The sequence below is a fragment of the Anguilla anguilla genome, chromosome 8 (genome assembly GCF_013347855.1).
Source record: "Anguilla anguilla isolate fAngAng1 chromosome 8, fAngAng1.pri, whole genome shotgun sequence".
In the NCBI taxonomy this organism is placed as follows: domain Eukaryota; kingdom Metazoa; phylum Chordata; class Actinopteri; order Anguilliformes; family Anguillidae; genus Anguilla; species Anguilla anguilla.
In genome coordinates, this window is record NC_049208.1 from 15,069,917 (window position 1) to 15,088,507 (window position 18,591).

Sequence of the window (18,591 nt, forward strand, 5' to 3'; positions counted from 1 at the left end):
ATTCAATCACTATAAACCCTTATACGATCCCAATGTTACAGTGACAGTGGTTCCTTATTTTGTAACATGAGTGGGCACACAACAGTCTCGATCAAAATGATGAATCCTTACCTTCCATGTGTTCTGGAAATCCTTGGACAACTCGAATGACGGCAAAGTCTGCATCCTTACCACGGTTTTAAAAAATATATATTATAGGTGAGAAACAACTTGCAGTGTGTTTGAGCTTTTACCCTGTTTCAGTAATACTTAGGGTAACTCTGATTCTTGAAAAACAAACTCCCTTGGGTTACCTTTCAGAAGAGACCAGGATTAAACCTGAAGGGGTTCAAGAACAGTGACCATTATTATTTTCAGGCTTGTGTTCAAAAAAGGAGATGCTTGAGGAAGGGGTTCAACAAAAGGGCCATTTAATGTGAGAGTAATGAAGCTTGGATAATAATGTGTTTTTGGATGCTCACATGCTTTTTGTTTTTACATTGCAGTTAAACCCCCCCATTTCTATAATCCCTCCAGGTTAAGAAGGCCTTCTTTGCCCTGGTGGCCAATGGGGTCCGAGCAGCTCCTCTTTGGGAGACAAAAAAGCAGAGCTTTGTCGGTGAGTAAATTCTGGTCTCTCACTGATAAGGGCAAAACCACTGTCTGACTGGGGGGGGTGGGGGGGATGGGAGAGGGTGTCATCCTGTCTTTTCTGCATTATGCATTCCACCTAGAAATATTGCATGGCTGAGAGAAGGTACAGTAAAATAGAAATCTACATCTCAATATTCTCAAGAAATATAATTCCTCTTGGGATTGTTCTGAGGACGAGAGCGTCTGATTGGACGTTCGGTTTGCACACCCGGCTGGGATTCTGTGGAAGTGGAAAGGAATGACTGCATGTTAATCTGAAGCATCCGTCCAGACCCTTTTGTTTCCTATGGAGTACTGAGCTGGTCAGTCTCGTCAGAGCATTTGAGCTGTTCAGCCCCTCTGTGCTCTAATGTGTGAGGAACAACGCCCTCGCCGCTACGCAACTCAGTCGCGGCTTTTTCCGCGATAAAAAAAAAGCGAAGGCGTTAAAAGAATAGCCGGCGGTACTGAGCGGGGCCCCTCCCCCTCGGTTTTTCATTGGAGCTCGGCGTGCTGACACGGCCTCAGACAGAGGCAGCGCTCTACGACAGCGCTCGCCACATAAATAAAGCGCTATCCGTCAGCGCCGCGGTGATTAAGCGGGCCCGGCGCGCCCCTCAGGTGCCGGGCCGTTTTAATGAATCTTTAGCGGCTTTAGCGAGCGTTCAGCCCTGCGCTCCGTCCTGCATCCTAACGCAGAGCGCCGCTCCGCGCGGAGGAGAAGGGCCGCTGGGACCCGCCGCCGTCGACTCGTCCAATGAGAGAACAGCAAGGACGACGAACGCAAATTTAATCCAGTGGCCACCTAGATCGTTTCCATAATGGGGGACTGCTTTTTCTGCTCTCAGTCGAATCGTACTGCTGAATAGTGAAATTTAAAAAGAACTAAATTAGCGTGTTTTTTTTTTCCATTTACAGGCACGTTAACTTAGCAGGCCTGTCCCTTCAAAGCCTTTGTGGGGCTTTGTGTGTGATGATCCGACACTGAGAAACAGTCCTCTCATCTTTGGGCTAATGATTTCAGAATGCAGTGCGCATGTCGGAGACCGATGGCAGCTAAAGCAGAATACTGCGGCGCACTAAGTGCTCGTTTCCTAACAGCGCAGAGAAAGCTTTCCATCGATGAAGAGGCAAGCGGAAGGCGTGAAGGATGTCCTGTGGGCGTGGCCAGACGTGATTGTGGGCGTCTGCCCGTGGAAGATCCCCGGGCACAGCCTGCTGCAGTGGCAGCAGTCATCTGCTCGTTCGGATGAAAGTCGATGGCGTGATCTCATTCTGAGGGGAAAGACGGCCTGCGTGGCATGGAGTCACTGTATGGGGAGAGATATTGATTACTACCTTGCAGATATGATAAATCCAGGAAGCTGACTAGATAGTTAAAGTAGGGTTATGCATGCTTATTGCGGAGGTTACTATGTACTTTCTGGAAAGGGATATGGCTTGCTACTGTGGAAGCTATCAGAATAAAACTCGGAAGCCGACTAGACAGTCGTTTTTTTTCACATGGAATAGAAAATCCACTTCTTTTGATTGGTTGACGTTTGTGCGTACGTTAAAGTGAACGGAACCTGTAAATCAGGCTGGATAATGAGAGGAGCAGTATTCTGTACGTGCAGCCTGGGGTACACCCAGAGGGTACCCCTCAGGGCATGTTGTGCTCTGACAGGAACCGGTGACAGCGTACTTTAACATTCACTTAACTTCCACTTAAACTTGCATTTTGAAATTTCTCCCCCGAGCCATCCACGCCCTTCAGGAGCTGCTGAAGTCGAGAGTAAAAGCTGTGTTTGAGTTCTGAATTTTTTTGGGCGGAGTCCTGGGGCCGGGAGCCTTCCCCGTTCATTCTGAGCACGTGCAGTAGCTTCCATCTGCTCTTGTAGCGAAGACGGTGTTAAACAGGAGGTTATGGCTGCGTTCAGCAGAGGACGAATCACCCCGGAACTGTCAGATGCAGAGTTCATGCTTTTAATCTTGCATTTTAAATGCGGGGGACAGTTTTATATGTGTATAGGGTGTATTCCTGCCTCTCACCCAATGCATGTTGGGATGTGGTCCAGCACCTCCCACGACGCTGACCAGCAATAAGCGGGTATAGATAATGGATGGATGGATGGATGGAGATATATACACACACACACACATACACACACCTCTCCTCATGGCAATTTCGCTGCAAAGGCTACAGCATCAAATCGGATGTTATTGATTATGTCATCGTGGGCGGGGCCCAGCAGGGCAGATCAGGTCTGGGAATAGGGGATGACATCGCTCATCAGCGGTGACCTTTTTATCGGTGCCTCCGGCCCGGGCCGCTCTGTCAGGGGGGGTCCCGCGGGGCCCTGATTTACGACGCGGACTCCCCCTCAGCCCGAGCCCGCCGTCGCTCCCCCCGTCCGCCATAAGGTTTGCCCGTTACGCGACTGATCGCTCCGGCCGGCCGACGGGACGCGCTGCAGGAAAAATCTTTAAGCGCAGCGAGGATAGCCTTCTATATTTAGGCCGTCTGGTTCGGTCAATCACAACAGACGTCTGTCCCAGGCAGACAAGGGGGAGGGGAGGGGGGGGTGGGAGGGGGAGTACCAAATGACTCATTCAGTGACAGCCTCTGTCTGTGTTAGGATGCAGAGATTATTATTCATGTGTGTTTTCATCTAAGCACATTTTTATGGATTTTTCAGGGGAAAAAAACAGGTGGGGAGGGGCCTGACCGACAGTACCATGTGTGAAAGGGAATATATGGCATGGGTCTGGAGATATGTAATTGCACAGAGATCTTTGCATGTTTTAATGGCTGACTGGGCTTACCTGGTTATAGTGATAGACGATGCCACTGTAGATGCTGGGCTAGTATGATGGTTTTGGAATTGGGCTTTTAACAGAAGGTGAGGAGGGGAATGTTCCTCGTTCCCTGCTTTTCCACAGTCTACCAGCCCGGTGTTTGTTCCTGCCTAAAGCCTCACCCAGCATGGTGAACCTGCGGAATTGTCTGCTGCCCCCTAGTGGTGTGATGGTAAATACTGAGTAATGTCCAGATAGAGTCCCTGTCGTTCTGTTGCAGTTGCAGTGCCGCCCTGGTTCCCTTTCAGCACTACAGGTGTTGAACGGTTACGCAGAGAGGACAAGCATCGCTGCAGAATGATCCGATATTGACTTGCCTTTCTAAGCTCCCTTCCGGCCCCAGGTTCATCTGATTTTAATTCCACGTGGCCCTTGGCCTTAAATTATACCCTCGTTCCTGTTCTCTCCACCCCTCATATTCTTGTCACCGACCTCCATCCTTACCCACCCGCTCTCCGGACTGTCATCATGGAGACAGACGCCGTCCTCTCTTGGGACTATACTTTCCCCCTCTGGGGTATTACTGAACTTTGACCCCTGGTCTTTGCACTCTGGGTAAGAGTCCGCTAAATGCCATTAGGGGGAAGTGAAGCGAAGGCCCTTCCCGTGTGGGGCTGAAGGACGTAAGGGATAGTCCAGTCAAAAGGAAGAAAAGGAGCGGAAGATGAAAGTGCTGTAAATAATCCCACACCTGTGCCTGCCCTGCCAGCCCGCTGTGGCACCACTGCGGGGGAGGGGGGGGTCTTTGAGCGCTACGCTCGTGAATTTTCCTGCAGCTCAGATAAGAGGGGAGACGGCCTCGCGGCTGAAGGAGGCACTATCTCCGAAGTTCAGCCGTGGAGCGCGCTTCTAAAATAGACCCTGCTGGGCAGCTCTTTGAGAAATAAATCCCATTTAGGCCGGTTTGTAACTTACTCGTAGTGGACGGGAGCGCTGTTGGCTTTATTTAGCCAGTACAAACGCACGGCTGGTGGAAGCGTTAGAGTCCAGTTTCTTCTTGCATTTAAAAAGGCTTTAGTCATTCACACTCATATTCTGCTTTCTTGTAAAAAAAAAGTGTTAATTTATTCGTCTTTTGCAAACACCCTCAGTTTTTTTGTCTAGTATGAAGATTTTGAGTTGAGTAAATGTGGGCGTACACACACACACACACACACACACACACACACACTCACTGTTTAATGCATACATTGAGCACTTATGTATGTATGTATGCGAGTACCGTATGTATGATCTTCTCTTTGCGATCCTGCGTTCTTTGTGCAGCAGAATCGCACATTTCAGCTGTCATCACGTCACTGATGAATAATGGCTTCGCACCATGTACCGCCAGTGTGCGAATATTGGCTAAGTACTGTCTCTCAGTGATGATGTGGAGTATGGATGTGGTTTACCGCTTCACAGTGTAGCGTATGGGAAAATGTTTGCTGTGAATGTCGTTTGCAGTTGCTCAACAGTCTCAAATGATAATTCTCTGTGGTCTCCTTGTACACTGATTGAATACTTTGTTCAGGAGTTCTGTGCTCATTTTTCATGCATGAATTTGTGTTTATTATTCTGGAGTGTGTTCTACTTTTTCAAAAGAGACAGCAGGATGCAAAAGAAGTTCTGCTGTTTCTGATCTTCACATTGTAAATCTGTGCTTCTTCTAAAGTCCCAAAATGTTACCTGTAATTTTTACTGTCTTAATGTTGTGTGCCTGCAGGAATGTTAACCATCACAGACTTCATCATCATACTGCAACGATACTACAAATCACCTCTGGTATGTGAATGCTTTATAAAATATTGTCTCTGAGAAATTAAAAGATTAAGTAATGTTAATTCTGTTCTTCAGGCAAAAAAATAGAATTTTGCTGCAGGTAAAACTATAACTATTATTTAAAGCATTTATTGTAAAGCAGAATGTGACAGACTTATTCAGTGTTTAGTACTGTGTCAGCGGTGGAGGTACATACTCCTGGGGTTACACCAGTACAGTACATCAGAAAGGGGGTCTACTTTCACATTGGCTCTTTATGGCAGTGCTTAACAGAGTGTTTACTGGAGGACGCTGGGTAAAATGAACATGCGCTCACAAAAACCACTGCCCCATAATGGCGCCATATTGCCACAGATGTGTGCGCGAGCAGAATGGAATGTACAATAAAAGTGCGGTGTGCTTTAGTGGATAATCCTCTGGTGTGTGCTGTACTGTACTGTAGGAATGCAGCACGTGTGTGTGTGCTTTTACACACGTGTGTTTGAGCATGCGTGTGTGTGTAGCACACAGACGGTGATGAATTCCTGAGGTTTCGGGTGAGTCTTGCCAGGGCTCACAGAAGTCTTTTCTTAAGCGAAATGTCTCCATCACACATCAGCCATTTTCTCTATCTCACCTGCCGTGGGTGGATTCAGTCTGTTCTCATATCAAAGTTGCAACTTGAATAATTATTTCTTTAGCGGGTGAATTCATTTTGGATGTTTAAAAGAAAGGAAGCTTCATTGAGGGATTCGGTGAAAGCCACATCTCTTTCATGAATGCTATTTTCAAAACATAGTTAAACATAAGAACCCATTTTGCAGCTTCCTTGATTTGTTTGAGCAGCAACGCTGAGACGTTTTCCAGTTCGCTAAAGTTACTGTTTCTTTGCTTTTTAGGTGCAAATATATGAGTTGGAAGAACACAAGATTGAAACGTGGAGAGGTATAATTTATATTGTGTTATTTATCTTCACCATGGCAACGACAGCTTTCCAACTCACATTTGATGTGATTTATTATTTAGCATAAAAAATAATGAGGATTTTTTTCAGCGGACTAGGGCAGATTCTTGCACAAACACCAGATACAAAAGGGTTTTCTGAGCAATGGGGCGTTGCATGATTAGCAGTAATATTATTTACAGAGTACTGCATTAATATTGATGTTTTATGTGTCATTTAAGAGCTCATTAAAAGAGGTCTTATGTTTAATTGGCCATTTTGTACATCGGTAAGATACTCCACATGGATGTGAGGTTAGGTTATGTCAAACCTGATGGATTTAGCTTGAGTAATTCTGTTTTTTTTTTCTCCTGTGTAGATCTCTACCTTCAAGAAACATTTAAGCCATTAGTAAACATATCACCTGATGCAAGGTAAGAGCTTTTAGTTTTTTGAGGAACTGTACAGTTGTACTGTACAAATGCACCCTGGAATATAGCACAGCTTTCAGTGAGAATATGTTTTTGTAAATGATGCTGTCCACATACTGCTCTTGCACTGGACTAGTGGTGGAAAACAATCAGCCTTTTTTTCTTTAGTCTTCTGTTCTGCTTTCAGCTCCAGTGGGCTCTTCAGTCCATTAAACCCAGCATCCCTCCTCCCTGCTCAGTCATATCTATTAGCATTGTCTGGCACACTTCAGTATTCTGGAATCAATAAAAGCATGTTTGCAGGTGTGTGTGCAGGCTTATGTTTCTCTGTGCTTGTGTGTGTGTGTGTGTGCGTGGTGCATATGTGTAAACGTGTGCTTGTGTGTGTGTGCGTTTGTGTGTGTGTGTGCTTTTGTGTGTGTGTGTGTGCCTGCGCCCATATATTTTTGTGTGTCGGATGTAGACTGGCCACACCCCCTTGAATAACTGCTTGAAAAGCCCTGATTTTTGCTCTGCACAGACCATCTGTTTGCTCCAGTGCGGCGCTTAATTACACCACAGTGGATGGTTATTATTTTGGAGATTATTCCGGAAGCCGGGCCCGCTGTTTCTGGGCTCTGTTTTAGCAGCGTGTGTGATTACACCTTGCGGATCATCATGGATATTCATAGCCTGTGTTCAGCTGAGGGACGCTGCCGTTTTTAGACGGTGCTTCTCGGTAAATATTTACGCTGTCAGATTGGAAAAAGCTCGCTCGTGCCAGCGGAAGAGGCCCAGTGGAAGCGGGCCGAGCGTTGTGGGTTCGCACAGCGAGGATGTTCATCGACGTTGTTGTGTCGCGTTGCAGTGTTTTCGACGCGGTGTACTCGCTGATCAAGAACAGGATTCACCGGCTGCCCGTCATTGACCCGGTGACCGGAAACGCACTTTACATCCTCACACACAAGAGGATCCTCAAGTTCCTCCAGCTCTTCGTAAGTGAAAACTTTATCGACAGCCCGCGTTTCACGCTCGCTCAGTGCCTGAGGCATGGCTGAATCTCTTGGGAAGGTTATTTCCCACATACTCAGATAGGAGGGAAGTGAAGGCTAACATTAGACCTGCGTGATATGGATAGCGCAAGTATCCATACTTATGTTACACTGCCCCCTGTTGAGTTCATTTGGAATTTTCACAAGCAAATTTCATTTAAAATAGCCTTTAAGACCTGTTTTTTCAGTACAACAGGATTCAAATAAAATGAATGCAATTTAATTTAACTGTAGTGTGTCGAGAACTGCAATCTGCACAGGGTACTGTCCACTGTTGCTGAGAATAATAAGAAGCTTAGTGCAGGCTGAAAACTATGTAAAATGTAATTGACAGCTGCTATATTGGAGCTTCAACCTAATGCAGAGCTCAGTCAGTTTTTTGCCCATTTGTAAATGTGGTGTAGTAGCACAGAAAGTGGTGTCTTTGGATGCAGAAGCACAGTAGGTAGCGTGTGTTCTTGGAGATTCTGACTCAGGGCTGTGCCGTGAACTGTATTGTCCGTCCTTGTGTGTGTGTGTGTGTGTGTGTGTGTGTGTGTTTGTTTCTGTTTCTGTGTGTGTGTGTGTTTGCTTGCGTGTGCGGGTGCATGTGTGCGTGTTTGTGTGCGTGTGTGTGTGTCTGTTTCTGTGTATGTACATGTGTGTGTGTGTATGTGTGTCTGTTTCTGTGTGTGTGTGTGTGTGTGTGTGTGTGTGTGTTTGTTTCTGTTTCTGTGTGTGTGTGTATGTTTGCGTGTGCGGGCGCGTGTGTGTGTTTCTGTGTGTTTCTGTGTGTGTGCATGTGCGTGTGTGTGTGTGTGTCTGTGTGTGTGTGTGTGTGTGTGTGTGTGTGTTTCAGTACTCAGGTGGCCCTGTGCTGTTGTTTCTGCAGGTGTGTGAGATGCCAAAGCCGGCCTTCATGAAGCAGACCCTGGAGGAGCTGGGGATCGGAACCTACAGCGACATCGCCTTCATCCACCCCGACACGCCCATCATCAAAGCGCTCAACATCTTCGTGGAGAGGAGGGTGTCTGCACTCCCCGTCGTGGACGAGTCAGGTGTGCACACTTTAAATCCATCCCAAAACTCCATTGCCCAACATCTCTGACTTCCTGTTTTTTGGCCTTTCGAAAGGTTGTTTCGAAATGATTGTTTCTAATTATTGTTTCGTTTCATCTTTCAGGGAAAGTTGTTGATATTTATTCCAAATTTGATGTCATAGTAAGTACACTTAAATTTCTCATTCAAATACAGTTTAACTGAAACTCTTGAATACATTTGTTAATTAATTTAGCATTGTATTGTAAAATCGCCACAAAGAATTTATCTAGCAGTGGCTCTCAGTGATACTCATCGATGATCACTGAGTTTGTGTTAAAGTTTAATATCTGGGGACGTTTGTTTAAAATGGCCTTGATCGTTTGTAGAACCTGGCGGCGGAAAAAACGTACAACAACCTGGACATCACGGTGACCCAGGCGCTGAAACACCGCTCGCAGTACTTCGAGGGAGTCATGAAGTGCAACAGGCTGGAGACGCTGGAGACCATCGTGGACAGGATAGTCAAAGCAGAGGTGAGCAAACTCTCCCCCCCCCCCCCCCCCCCCCCAAACTGAACTAGAGCGCTTCTGTTCAGATACACCACAGGTGCAGCAGCGCCATTTCACTGACACAAGTTTTATTTCACTTAGTTTGACCTGGTGGGTCAACTCGCAACTCGCTTCCCCTCTGCAACTGCAAACTGGGGAATCAAAGCTGTTCTGCTGAGCTTCCTCACAGAAATGTGTTTCTGTGCAGTGAACAGCAGGCGGCGCTCTCTCTCTGTCTGTCTCTCTCTCCCCCCTTCTCTCTCTCTCTCTGCCCCTGCATGGGCGTGCAGTGAACAGCAGGCTGTGCTCTCTCTCTGTCTCTCTCCCTCTCCACCCCCTCTCCCCCTCATGGGTGTGCAACTCTCTCTGTATCTCTCTCTCCCCCCCCCCCTCTCTCTCTCTCTCTCTCTCTGCCCCTCATGGGCGTGCAGTGAGCAGCAGGCTGAGCTCTCTGTCTCCCTCCCCCCCCCCCCCCCCCCCCCCGCAGGTCCATCGGCTGGTGGTGGTGGACGAGAGCGGCAGCATCGAGGGCATCATCTCTCTGTCGGACATCCTGCAGGCGCTGGTGCTCAGCCCCGCAGGTATAGACGCGCAACATTCCTAACCCCACCCCCCCTTTCCCGGGAACCTGACCTCTGACCCCCGCCCCCAGGTCCGCAGGTAGGGCCTCGGCCCAGAACGGCGTGTGGTTGCCTGGCTCGCGCTAACCGCTCTGCTCTGAGACCAGCAGTGGGCTGCTGACTGTGCTCAGCTCATTCGGCTGGTGTTCACCCGCTTTGAACTACGGAGGGAAAAGCATGCCGCGTTTGCAACGTTGTTTTTGTGTTGTTTATAGAACGTTATCTTTGTCCACACGTGTGTGATTGGTTGGTCCTGAAGCCTTCTCGTTGGCCGTCCCTCCCTCTGTTCTGTGACTCCCTGCATAAACTGCCTTATAAGCCTTAGCTGGGGATCGGGAGCTGCAGCATTGAGACATAGAAGCCAGGTGCCCCTGGGCAAGGCCCCTCCTACCTGTCCTCTGCTCCCTGCACTGTTAAATCACCTGCACAGCCTTAAATCACCTCAGCCTTCCCAGCCTACCCCCCTCCCCCAGGGCCAGCCCAAACTGCATTCCATACATTTCTCTCCACCCAAGCTTGGGGTTTCCAGAACATTCTCAATCCCGCCCCTCCCATCCAGAACAGGGCCAAAGATCTATCTCTATCTACTGCCCAGATGTTCAGCTCTGTGACTCAGTCTGTCACTCAGAAGAACTCTCCAATCAGGCGTAGCGAGCGTGCCTTTCAGGAGTTTGTCAGTCTGCCCCCCCTCAGTGTATTTTCAGCTGCTGAAGGAATGGACTGTGCTTGACCACGATGACACTTCTGCTCGAATAACAGCGTCTTGCGCTAAAAGCTTTTCTCGCTCGTACGGATTGTGTTGTTTTTGCGGACTGAAAGGACAGCGCATGCGTTTGGCGGTCCCGGTCCCGTGTGGCTCTGTGTTTTGTAAATGGCGTTCTCCTCGCTGTGACGGGTACGCCGAGGCGCGACGTGCACGCGGCGTTTCGGGAGCCTCGCGGGAGCGGGGGCTGACAGGAAGCTGGAAGCCGTCCTGGGAATTACCGGAGCTTTCCGCCGCCGCACAGACGCGCAGACACAGACATCAAAAGAATTCCATTTCCCTGCACCGAGGAGAGAAAAAAACACACTAATATCTTTTAATTTACAAGAAAATGTTTTTCTGCACATCATTTTGATCTGAAATCTCCTTTTCAAATTTACCTCAAAGGGATATATGTCTTAGGAAATGTATAGCGTTAGGAACTGATGTAAAATCTCATGGGGGCTGGGTAATGCTTAAGAAACCCGGTTTCTCTGATTTTAAAGGAACGTCTTAAAATAATATGTGAATGATTGCAGGTTTTAGTTGGGTGTGGGAGTGGTCTCCTCTGTCAGTCAGTCAGATTGACGCATGTGCTTCTCTTTCCTGCAGGTTTCGGCAGAAAGGACAGCGAGACAGAGTGACGCTGCTGAGGGGGTCTTTAAGGCGCACAGTGAGCTGGGCTGCACTGGTACCCCACTAGGCCCCTGTCCCAAATCGTCCAACCCGGGAGATGAAGAGTTGGGCTTCACTGGACTAATGGCCAGTGGGGGGGGGGGGGTGCAGGGGCAGGGGCAGGGGGAGGGGCAGGGGGAGGGGCTGAGTGCTTTTCCTTTCACTGTGGGAGGGAGGCAGTTATCATGGCCATGCCCCTTTGAGATAGTGATGTCACGTCCTGGACTTGATTGGACTCTGAACATAAACAGATGTGGACTGGGCCTTTGGTTATTTTTAAAAATGTTTTTAAATGTTTATTTATTTATACTTCAGCGTTTACTCCTACATGCAAGCGACTGGACACTCACGTTTTTTTGCGTTCTCCACTGATGGCTCCTTATTTAACTTTTTTTTCTTTTTTAAAGTGAGTCTCAAGGTGGTAATAATGTACTCATGGGCCATGCACCAAAACCCCACAATCCTTTGCAAGGTTCCTGTGGGGGCCAAATCCTTCTTGCTTGATTTTTGCGCTACAAACGCCAAACTCTTACCCTCCTGGTGTCATCAGTGCCATGTGTGCACTGGTGACGTGAAGGAGGCTGTTTACCCACATTAAATCACACACACAGGTCTTTAAATACCAAAGTAACAGCAGCATACTGTGTCCTGTCACTGAGCGAAATCATATTGTTTCAAATTAAAATTTTATTTTTATTTATTTTTTAGGAAAGGAGTCCAAGTTGTGTCTTGAAAACTGCTGTGACGAAAGATTGTTTAAAGCTTTATTTTTTTGATAGAAATCTCTGAAATATATATATTTTTTTTTTTTTTTTGGGGGGGGGGGGGGGGTGAAATGAGTGCATAGGACAGCAGGACCCCCCGCCTCATGCATGGAAGTGGTAGCGAGTTCCTGTTTATGTTCATAACAATGCAAAAAGAAGAGAGAGAGAGAGAGAGAGAGAGAGAAGGCGCTTTCCAAACACCCACAAACTGTCCATCCGTGGACACTGCATGCCTGACTCTTATTCTCTGCGTATCGTACTGTATATAAGAACTAAGCTTCATACTGAGAAGACTTCAAGTGCCAGAGAAAGCTTTATTTTTCTGCAGATTGTAATGTAAAAAGATCATGCTGTTTGTATGACTGCTAATGTAATTTTTAAAATATACTTTCAGTTGTGGTATGTATTGTTCATCTGGTTTCACGGACGGGAACGTTGTATCCAATATTAAGTGTGCGTTAATAGCATGCGGATTACACTATATTGACAATACATGCTGTTTGTTTTTTTATTTGCTGATTTGAGGAGTGGAATAAACAGTGCTACTGAATCTTTTACCCCTGTGGTATGTGTATCTTTCTTTTATTTATTTATTTTATTTTAGAAAAGATTGAACTCCTTGCCTTTTGATGGAAGAGCAAAGAGTTGGGTTTTTTGCTTTCCCGTTTTGACTATAGTAACTTGTGTCCGCAGAGCATTTGAACTCCAGATGGGAACTGGGACCTCAGCCTTCTGTTGACTTCATTTTTTATTTTATTTTTTTATTTTAAATAGCTCTGTTATTCTACAGTTGACTAATTGTAGCTCGTAAATTTTTAATTGGAAGTTAGAGCGCTGGTCCCCAATTTCGGTTCTTGGGGTCCCCTGTGTGTCTTTTCCATTCCAACCAATCTCTTGCTCAGTTCTGCTTGTTGAATGGATGTGTTTAAGGTCTTTCATAATTAAAAAAAAAAAAAAAACTTGTTAAAGCAATGCAGGTCTGGAATTTTGTAATTTGCTATGTCTTTGAATTCTTCATTATCAACCAAATGGTTAGTTTTAGCGGTTGTGTGTCACTAAATTTACCCCTCTATGTAATTGATTACGGTTTTGCACTATAAGAATATAGAACTTTAATTCTTTGTGGCATGCATGACCATTCACAACATAACATGGCTTAAGAGGGTACTTAATTCCACAGAATATGAAAAGCATGATTAAGAAAACGAACAGCTCTTTAAAATTCTGAGATTGCTGTTGTGGTTGGAATTAAAACCAGCATACATTCTGAATTTGAGAACCAGCAGGTTGGAGCAATGGCAAGCCAGCACCATGAACTTAGAGAACCAACGAAACCTTGGGAAGTGTTCCAGCTTTTTCACTCCACTGCTGCCCCTTAGTGGTGACCAAAGGTATTGGTTGTTCCTGAAGCTAACTTTATGGGTAGGCGTAAATAGTCTCTCCAGCTACAAAGAAATTTGGATAGGATAGTAAATTCCAGCCATACTTGGAGTTGCATGAAGGAAAGAAATCATGATCATTAAAACCAGCTTAATTTGGCATATTGCCTACATTGGGTTTTCATAAAATGACAACAGAAGGGATCAAGAAACCAACAATGGTATTTGTACAAAAATGGTTTCCCGGTGATGGGTGATTAGCTACAATTAAATTTTATTAATTTATTTCCAGGTATATTGTATTCAACTCCAATGGCTGTAATTGCAGTATTACAATGAACACTGCTGTCAAATAAAATGTGTGAATTTAGCAGTAAAAAACCAAGACGCTAATTTCGCAGTGAAAAGAAGACATGGAAGATCCTTGCTTTCTTATCCTGTGCAATGTAAGCAATGTTAAATATGCAGCAGGGCATCAAATATAAACCCATTCTGAAAACATGTTGTCAGGACCTGGATAGCAATTCTTGTTTCACACGTATGATAATAATCGTTTTACACGATTATTCCATATTGTCTTCCTCTTGGCATTGCATAATTTGTGTTTGTGTGTTCTAGCACTAATAGGTTATGATGATTATAGTCCTCTTGTATTGTCTTTCTATGTTCAATCGCAACATACATAAATCCATATCACTGAAACTTCTTAATTTGAGTAGAATCAGATGTGCAGAAGGGCCACAGGATGGCACTATATCTAAAGCTCTAAAACGAAAGCTGTGCTTTCACGATTTGTGCGTATGTAGAGAATATTCTTTCTAGTGAAATACATCATTGCTACAAAATATGTTGATCTTTTCAAAATTTAGTAACAAATAAGAATGGCACATGGGCCATACAGAATTATTCAGACCCTGACACGCACATTTTGATTGAATTCAGTGGACTATATTCTGTGTGTGAAAGAGATTTTCCCCAAATTAGTATATTGTGTGTGTGTGTGTGCCAGAGAGATTTTCCCCAGTATTCGTATATTGTGTGGATTTCTCAGCCCTCAGTTTATAATTGTGTCTGCTTTCTGTGCTTTTTTTTTACTGAGAAGGCTTGGGAGGTTGAAAGCTTTTTCATGAATTTCTTGATAAGGACTGCACAAGGCACATTCCACGTGACAGCAGCAATTGAAAATTCTGTACAGTGGTGCCCAGAGTGTGAAATGATTTCAAGGCAACCACGCTATGAGCTCATGTGAAACCCAAGTAATTGGAAGTTTTATTCTTCTCTCAGGCGGTGATATTAAAAAACAGGTGTTAGAAGAGTTCTCTGCAGTCGACCAGATTCATACACGAGCTGCAGCTCTTCTGCAGTTGGAGGTAGACGGGATGTGCTGTCAGCATCTCAGAATATCTACTTGGTTCTCCATCTGCTGTTAGCAGTGGGTTGCACTTTAAGGTAGATTTATGCTTGTGTCTGGTTCTACAAAACCTTTCTACGAAAACTTTACACATCCCAATAGAGGATCCAGATAATGGCATCTTTATATATTCTCTTCTGTACATAGACACTTGGCGGTAAGCATGAGTTTCCAACATGAAATTCTCACAGTTAATGTGCTGTAAAGATGTGTGAACTGTATGCAGTTGCGTGTGAAACGTGTTGATCCCTGCCGTGTTGCTAGTGATACAATTATAGACACATTCTTACAAAAACTTCATTAAAAAGATTTGAAAATCATTCATTTTTTTGTAAATTGTGGTACTTTGGATTTTAACATCACGTCCTGTGTATTTGAAAACATTCACACGCATGCACATTTATTAAAGGAGCATTGAGTTACAACTGTTATGACTGTTTTATAATGCTTTCATTACTCTGCATAACATCCTTCATAAGCTTTTGCCCAGGAATTCTGCTTATAATACTAACCCTATGTGATGTGCGGTCACATGCTATGCCACAACTGACAATGTTTTACATAACGTGCCTTATGTCATGCATCTAAAATAATTCCATTTGTTTATGAATAATTCCAGATGGCATCCTGCAGGAAGGAAGTCATCATACATGCCTTGGGAATACATATATCCTGTGGAATATGACAAAAACACGACTAATTGCCTCAGCCAATCTGTGTCTGTCGTATAAAAGGGTGGTCCGCTGGACTGAAGTCACACCAACATGCCATTGACCACGGAAATCTCCGACGTTGTATTGAGACGCAAAGAAAGGACCTACCAGGTTCACTGCAGCTGTGAATCTATAGAGGAGATGTGCCAGGGCTGGGGAGTTTGCTCTCTCACATGAGCTGGGTCTGAAATGAGGGATTCTCCTTATCATGGGCACTGAGGGCACAAGCTTACCTCTGAGGTCCTGAGATAATGTACACTGTACTAATGTGTCTCTTCAAAGCAGGGGGAAATTTCTGGGCTTGGTGAAATTATTTATGCATTTATTTATTTATTTGTTTCAACAAAATCTGATATCTTCTGTGATGTGCAACACATCAGAAATGACATCATGGTTGAAGGCATAGTATGTGCAGTGAAAGATATTTTTGATACAGAAGTTTCTGAGACCAGCTGGCTTTGCAAAAATTTAGGATAGGTGCACACAGGGATTTGTGGTCTGATGCAAGACGTCATTGAATTAATGATATTTTCATTTTTTTTCATTCATCTGACTAGAGAACACGTAGGACAAGAAATAGGAACTAAGGTTAGGAACAGAATAAGCATTAGGATTGAGGCAGGGTTTGGGTTGTGTGTAGGAGCTCAGAAAGAGGTTAGCTCTTTGCATTTTGAACAACCAATTTTTTTCGGTTGGGGCCTATGACAATTGAATTAGGTATTTTGATATTTATCCAGAAAAATAATGTTTTCATAATGACTTTACACATATTTCCATAAAGTGTTAGCCACTGATTTTGGATGACTCTATTTTTTCCACTTTGGGGAAGCAAGAATATAGCATTATGTGTTTTGCTAATTAGGGTAGGGTAAACAGTAGCATTAGGGTAAGGACAATGGTAGATGTTAGGCTTCTGGCAAGACTAAGGTTATGTTTAGGAGCTCAGAATAGGGTTAGGACAATTGTTCATTCTTGGTTTGGAAGGCAAAGATGTTTTTACTATTGGGGCCTTAGGCATTTTGATATTTTTTGGTGAAATATATTTTCATGATAAATGATTTTCATATTCCCTTGTATTTCTTTTGTTGAATTGATGATATTTAGATTGCATGTATTTTCAAAGAAAAATCACATATTTGAGATGACTCCTTTGTCTAGAATAAGGTCAGTAAGTAGAATAAATCGTTTCACTTTGCTTGCTACTACAGCCTATGACTATAACCTTAGGTATTTCTGTATTTTTTCAGTAAAATAAATGCATTTTTAAATGTAAATTCTTCATAATAAAAGACTTTTAAATGAAAATCAACAAAAAAAGATTATAGTCTCATGTCCAAGACATGAAAAAATACAAAAAATCTAAATGTGTGTTCTCATTGGAATGGATGAAGAATGAGATACATTTAATAAATATGAAGACAGTGCAATATATTTATAGCCGTTTTTTTTAGAGGGATAGTGGGTTTCAGTCACCATGGATTTCCCTGTCTGTATGTATGACAGTCTCTATGACAGTGTGAAAAATGTGTCAGCTGTTATCTGTTCACAATGGCTCTATGCTCTGGCACAACTGTGCAGCTCAGTTGGTGCATTGCAGAGTGAAAAGAAGGGGCAGCTGCCAACCACCCACCCCCTGGTAGAACCTGAGACCCCTCTTTCAGAATGAAGAACTCTCGCCCTGATCTTCTGACGTGCCTTATCCTCCACCATGTGCCCAACATTACCCAATCATTTGACTTTGCAGCATGCAAACCTCTTATTACAATTTCTTTCTGCTTTTTTAAACTCCGCCAGTGGAAGGACGCCAGATGCAGTAAACAAAATGTCTGAACATTTCAAGCTCAAACCAACATGGCGAACAGCCACATGCAGAGCGGTGTAAGGAACAGTAGTGAAATTATTAATAAAAGTTATTATTTATTGACTGATGAAGAAACTCTGGATGCTTAATCAAATTGCAAGCGTGAGTTATTGCTTCAGTTCTGCAGACCTTAGACTGACTATTAATATAACCCATGTGTCCATCCACATATTAGAAAAATCAGTTATTCCAAACCATGTAAACACTTTATCTGAATATTCCCTTAAATGTATCACTACAAATAGTCAGGGCATTGGAGCATGTAAACATAGCCATTGTTCATTCCATATTGATAATGTTTTAAACTTGCTATGTTCTACTGTTTTCAGCCATTTTAATGCAGACACAGCTAAGAAGAGCAAGTCTTATATCACATGATGCAAAAACAGAAAAAATAAAAAGCTTTGCATGTGTATAAATGACAACCAGAACATTTTATTCATGATTTCTATATTCAGATAAAGAATATGACCAATAGATAGAAGGAACAAGAGCAAAATGAAGGAATGACACTTGCAATTACAGGTAGCAATGAATTTACATAAAACAGAAACAGTCACATTCAATACATATTACAGATTTGCTTATAATGTGGGAAGGGTGAGCACTGATAGAGCTACAAAGTTAGGTTTTCTGTATTTTCATACATGTTTTGTGAAATATTTAATATTCAAAAAGTAAAATATTTAACAGTTCTCATTAATGAATCACCGGTGATCTCTTTGTGCTTTTAGTGGCTAAGACTGAAAGCTAGACTTTACTGTTTTAGCTGCCCTCAGTAGTGGTAAAACTGTAAAACTATACTGATTTGATGATAGTAACATCACATCGGCGTGAATTTAATTCTAACTACCTCAAGTTACACCACTTGCAGCACTCATTGTAATAATTACACTGTCAAATACTGAATAATGCTCAAAAATAAACAATAGTTATTCCTATTTTCTTAAATACTTTTAAATAAAAAAGTAACCTCTTTTTAAAATGAAGAAACTTTCAGAAACATAAATGAGCCTTCATAACAAACTTTTAAATAGTATGCGTGTATATATATATATATATATATATATATATATATATATATAATGTGTGTGTGTGTGTGTGTGTGAGAGAGAGAGAGAGACATACAGAGATAGAGATAAAGAGACATGATGCAAATTCCGTCTGGTTATGTACTCGCAGGTATCCTGAACAGTGCAAATTAAAATGAACTCAGACATATTGATACAAATTACTCAGTAATGTTGCTGGTACACATACTAC

General features: G+C 43.7%; 1 protein-coding gene across 6 annotated transcripts in view; it reads left to right on the plus strand.

Annotated features, from left to right (window-relative positions):
* LOC118233351 (5'-AMP-activated protein kinase subunit gamma-2-like) overlaps window positions 1-11,297 on the plus strand; it is a 67,473-nt gene extending 56,176 nt beyond the window's left edge. For 5 of the 6 annotated variants that reach the window (XM_035428973.1, XM_035428974.1, XM_035428977.1 and 2 more), the window contains 10 exons: window positions 517-598; window positions 5,156-5,214; window positions 6,090-6,135; window positions 6,513-6,567; window positions 7,412-7,538; window positions 8,467-8,632; window positions 8,758-8,795; window positions 9,002-9,148; window positions 9,651-9,744; window positions 11,138-11,297. In XM_035428973.1, coding sequence (XP_035284864.1) covers window positions 517-598; window positions 5,156-5,214; window positions 6,090-6,135; window positions 6,513-6,567; window positions 7,412-7,538; window positions 8,467-8,632; window positions 8,758-8,795; window positions 9,002-9,148; window positions 9,651-9,744; window positions 11,138-11,169 — 846 coding nt within the window. In that variant the 3' untranslated portion in view covers window positions 11,170-11,297. Of the gene's footprint in view, window positions 1-516; window positions 599-5,155; window positions 5,215-6,089; window positions 6,136-6,512; window positions 6,568-7,411; window positions 7,539-8,466; window positions 8,633-8,757; window positions 8,796-9,001; window positions 9,149-9,650; window positions 9,824-11,137 lie in introns of all 6 variants that reach the window. The other variant, XR_004766519.1, reaches the window with a different exon arrangement.
* The last annotated feature ends 7,294 nt before the right edge of the window (window positions 11,298-18,591 follow it).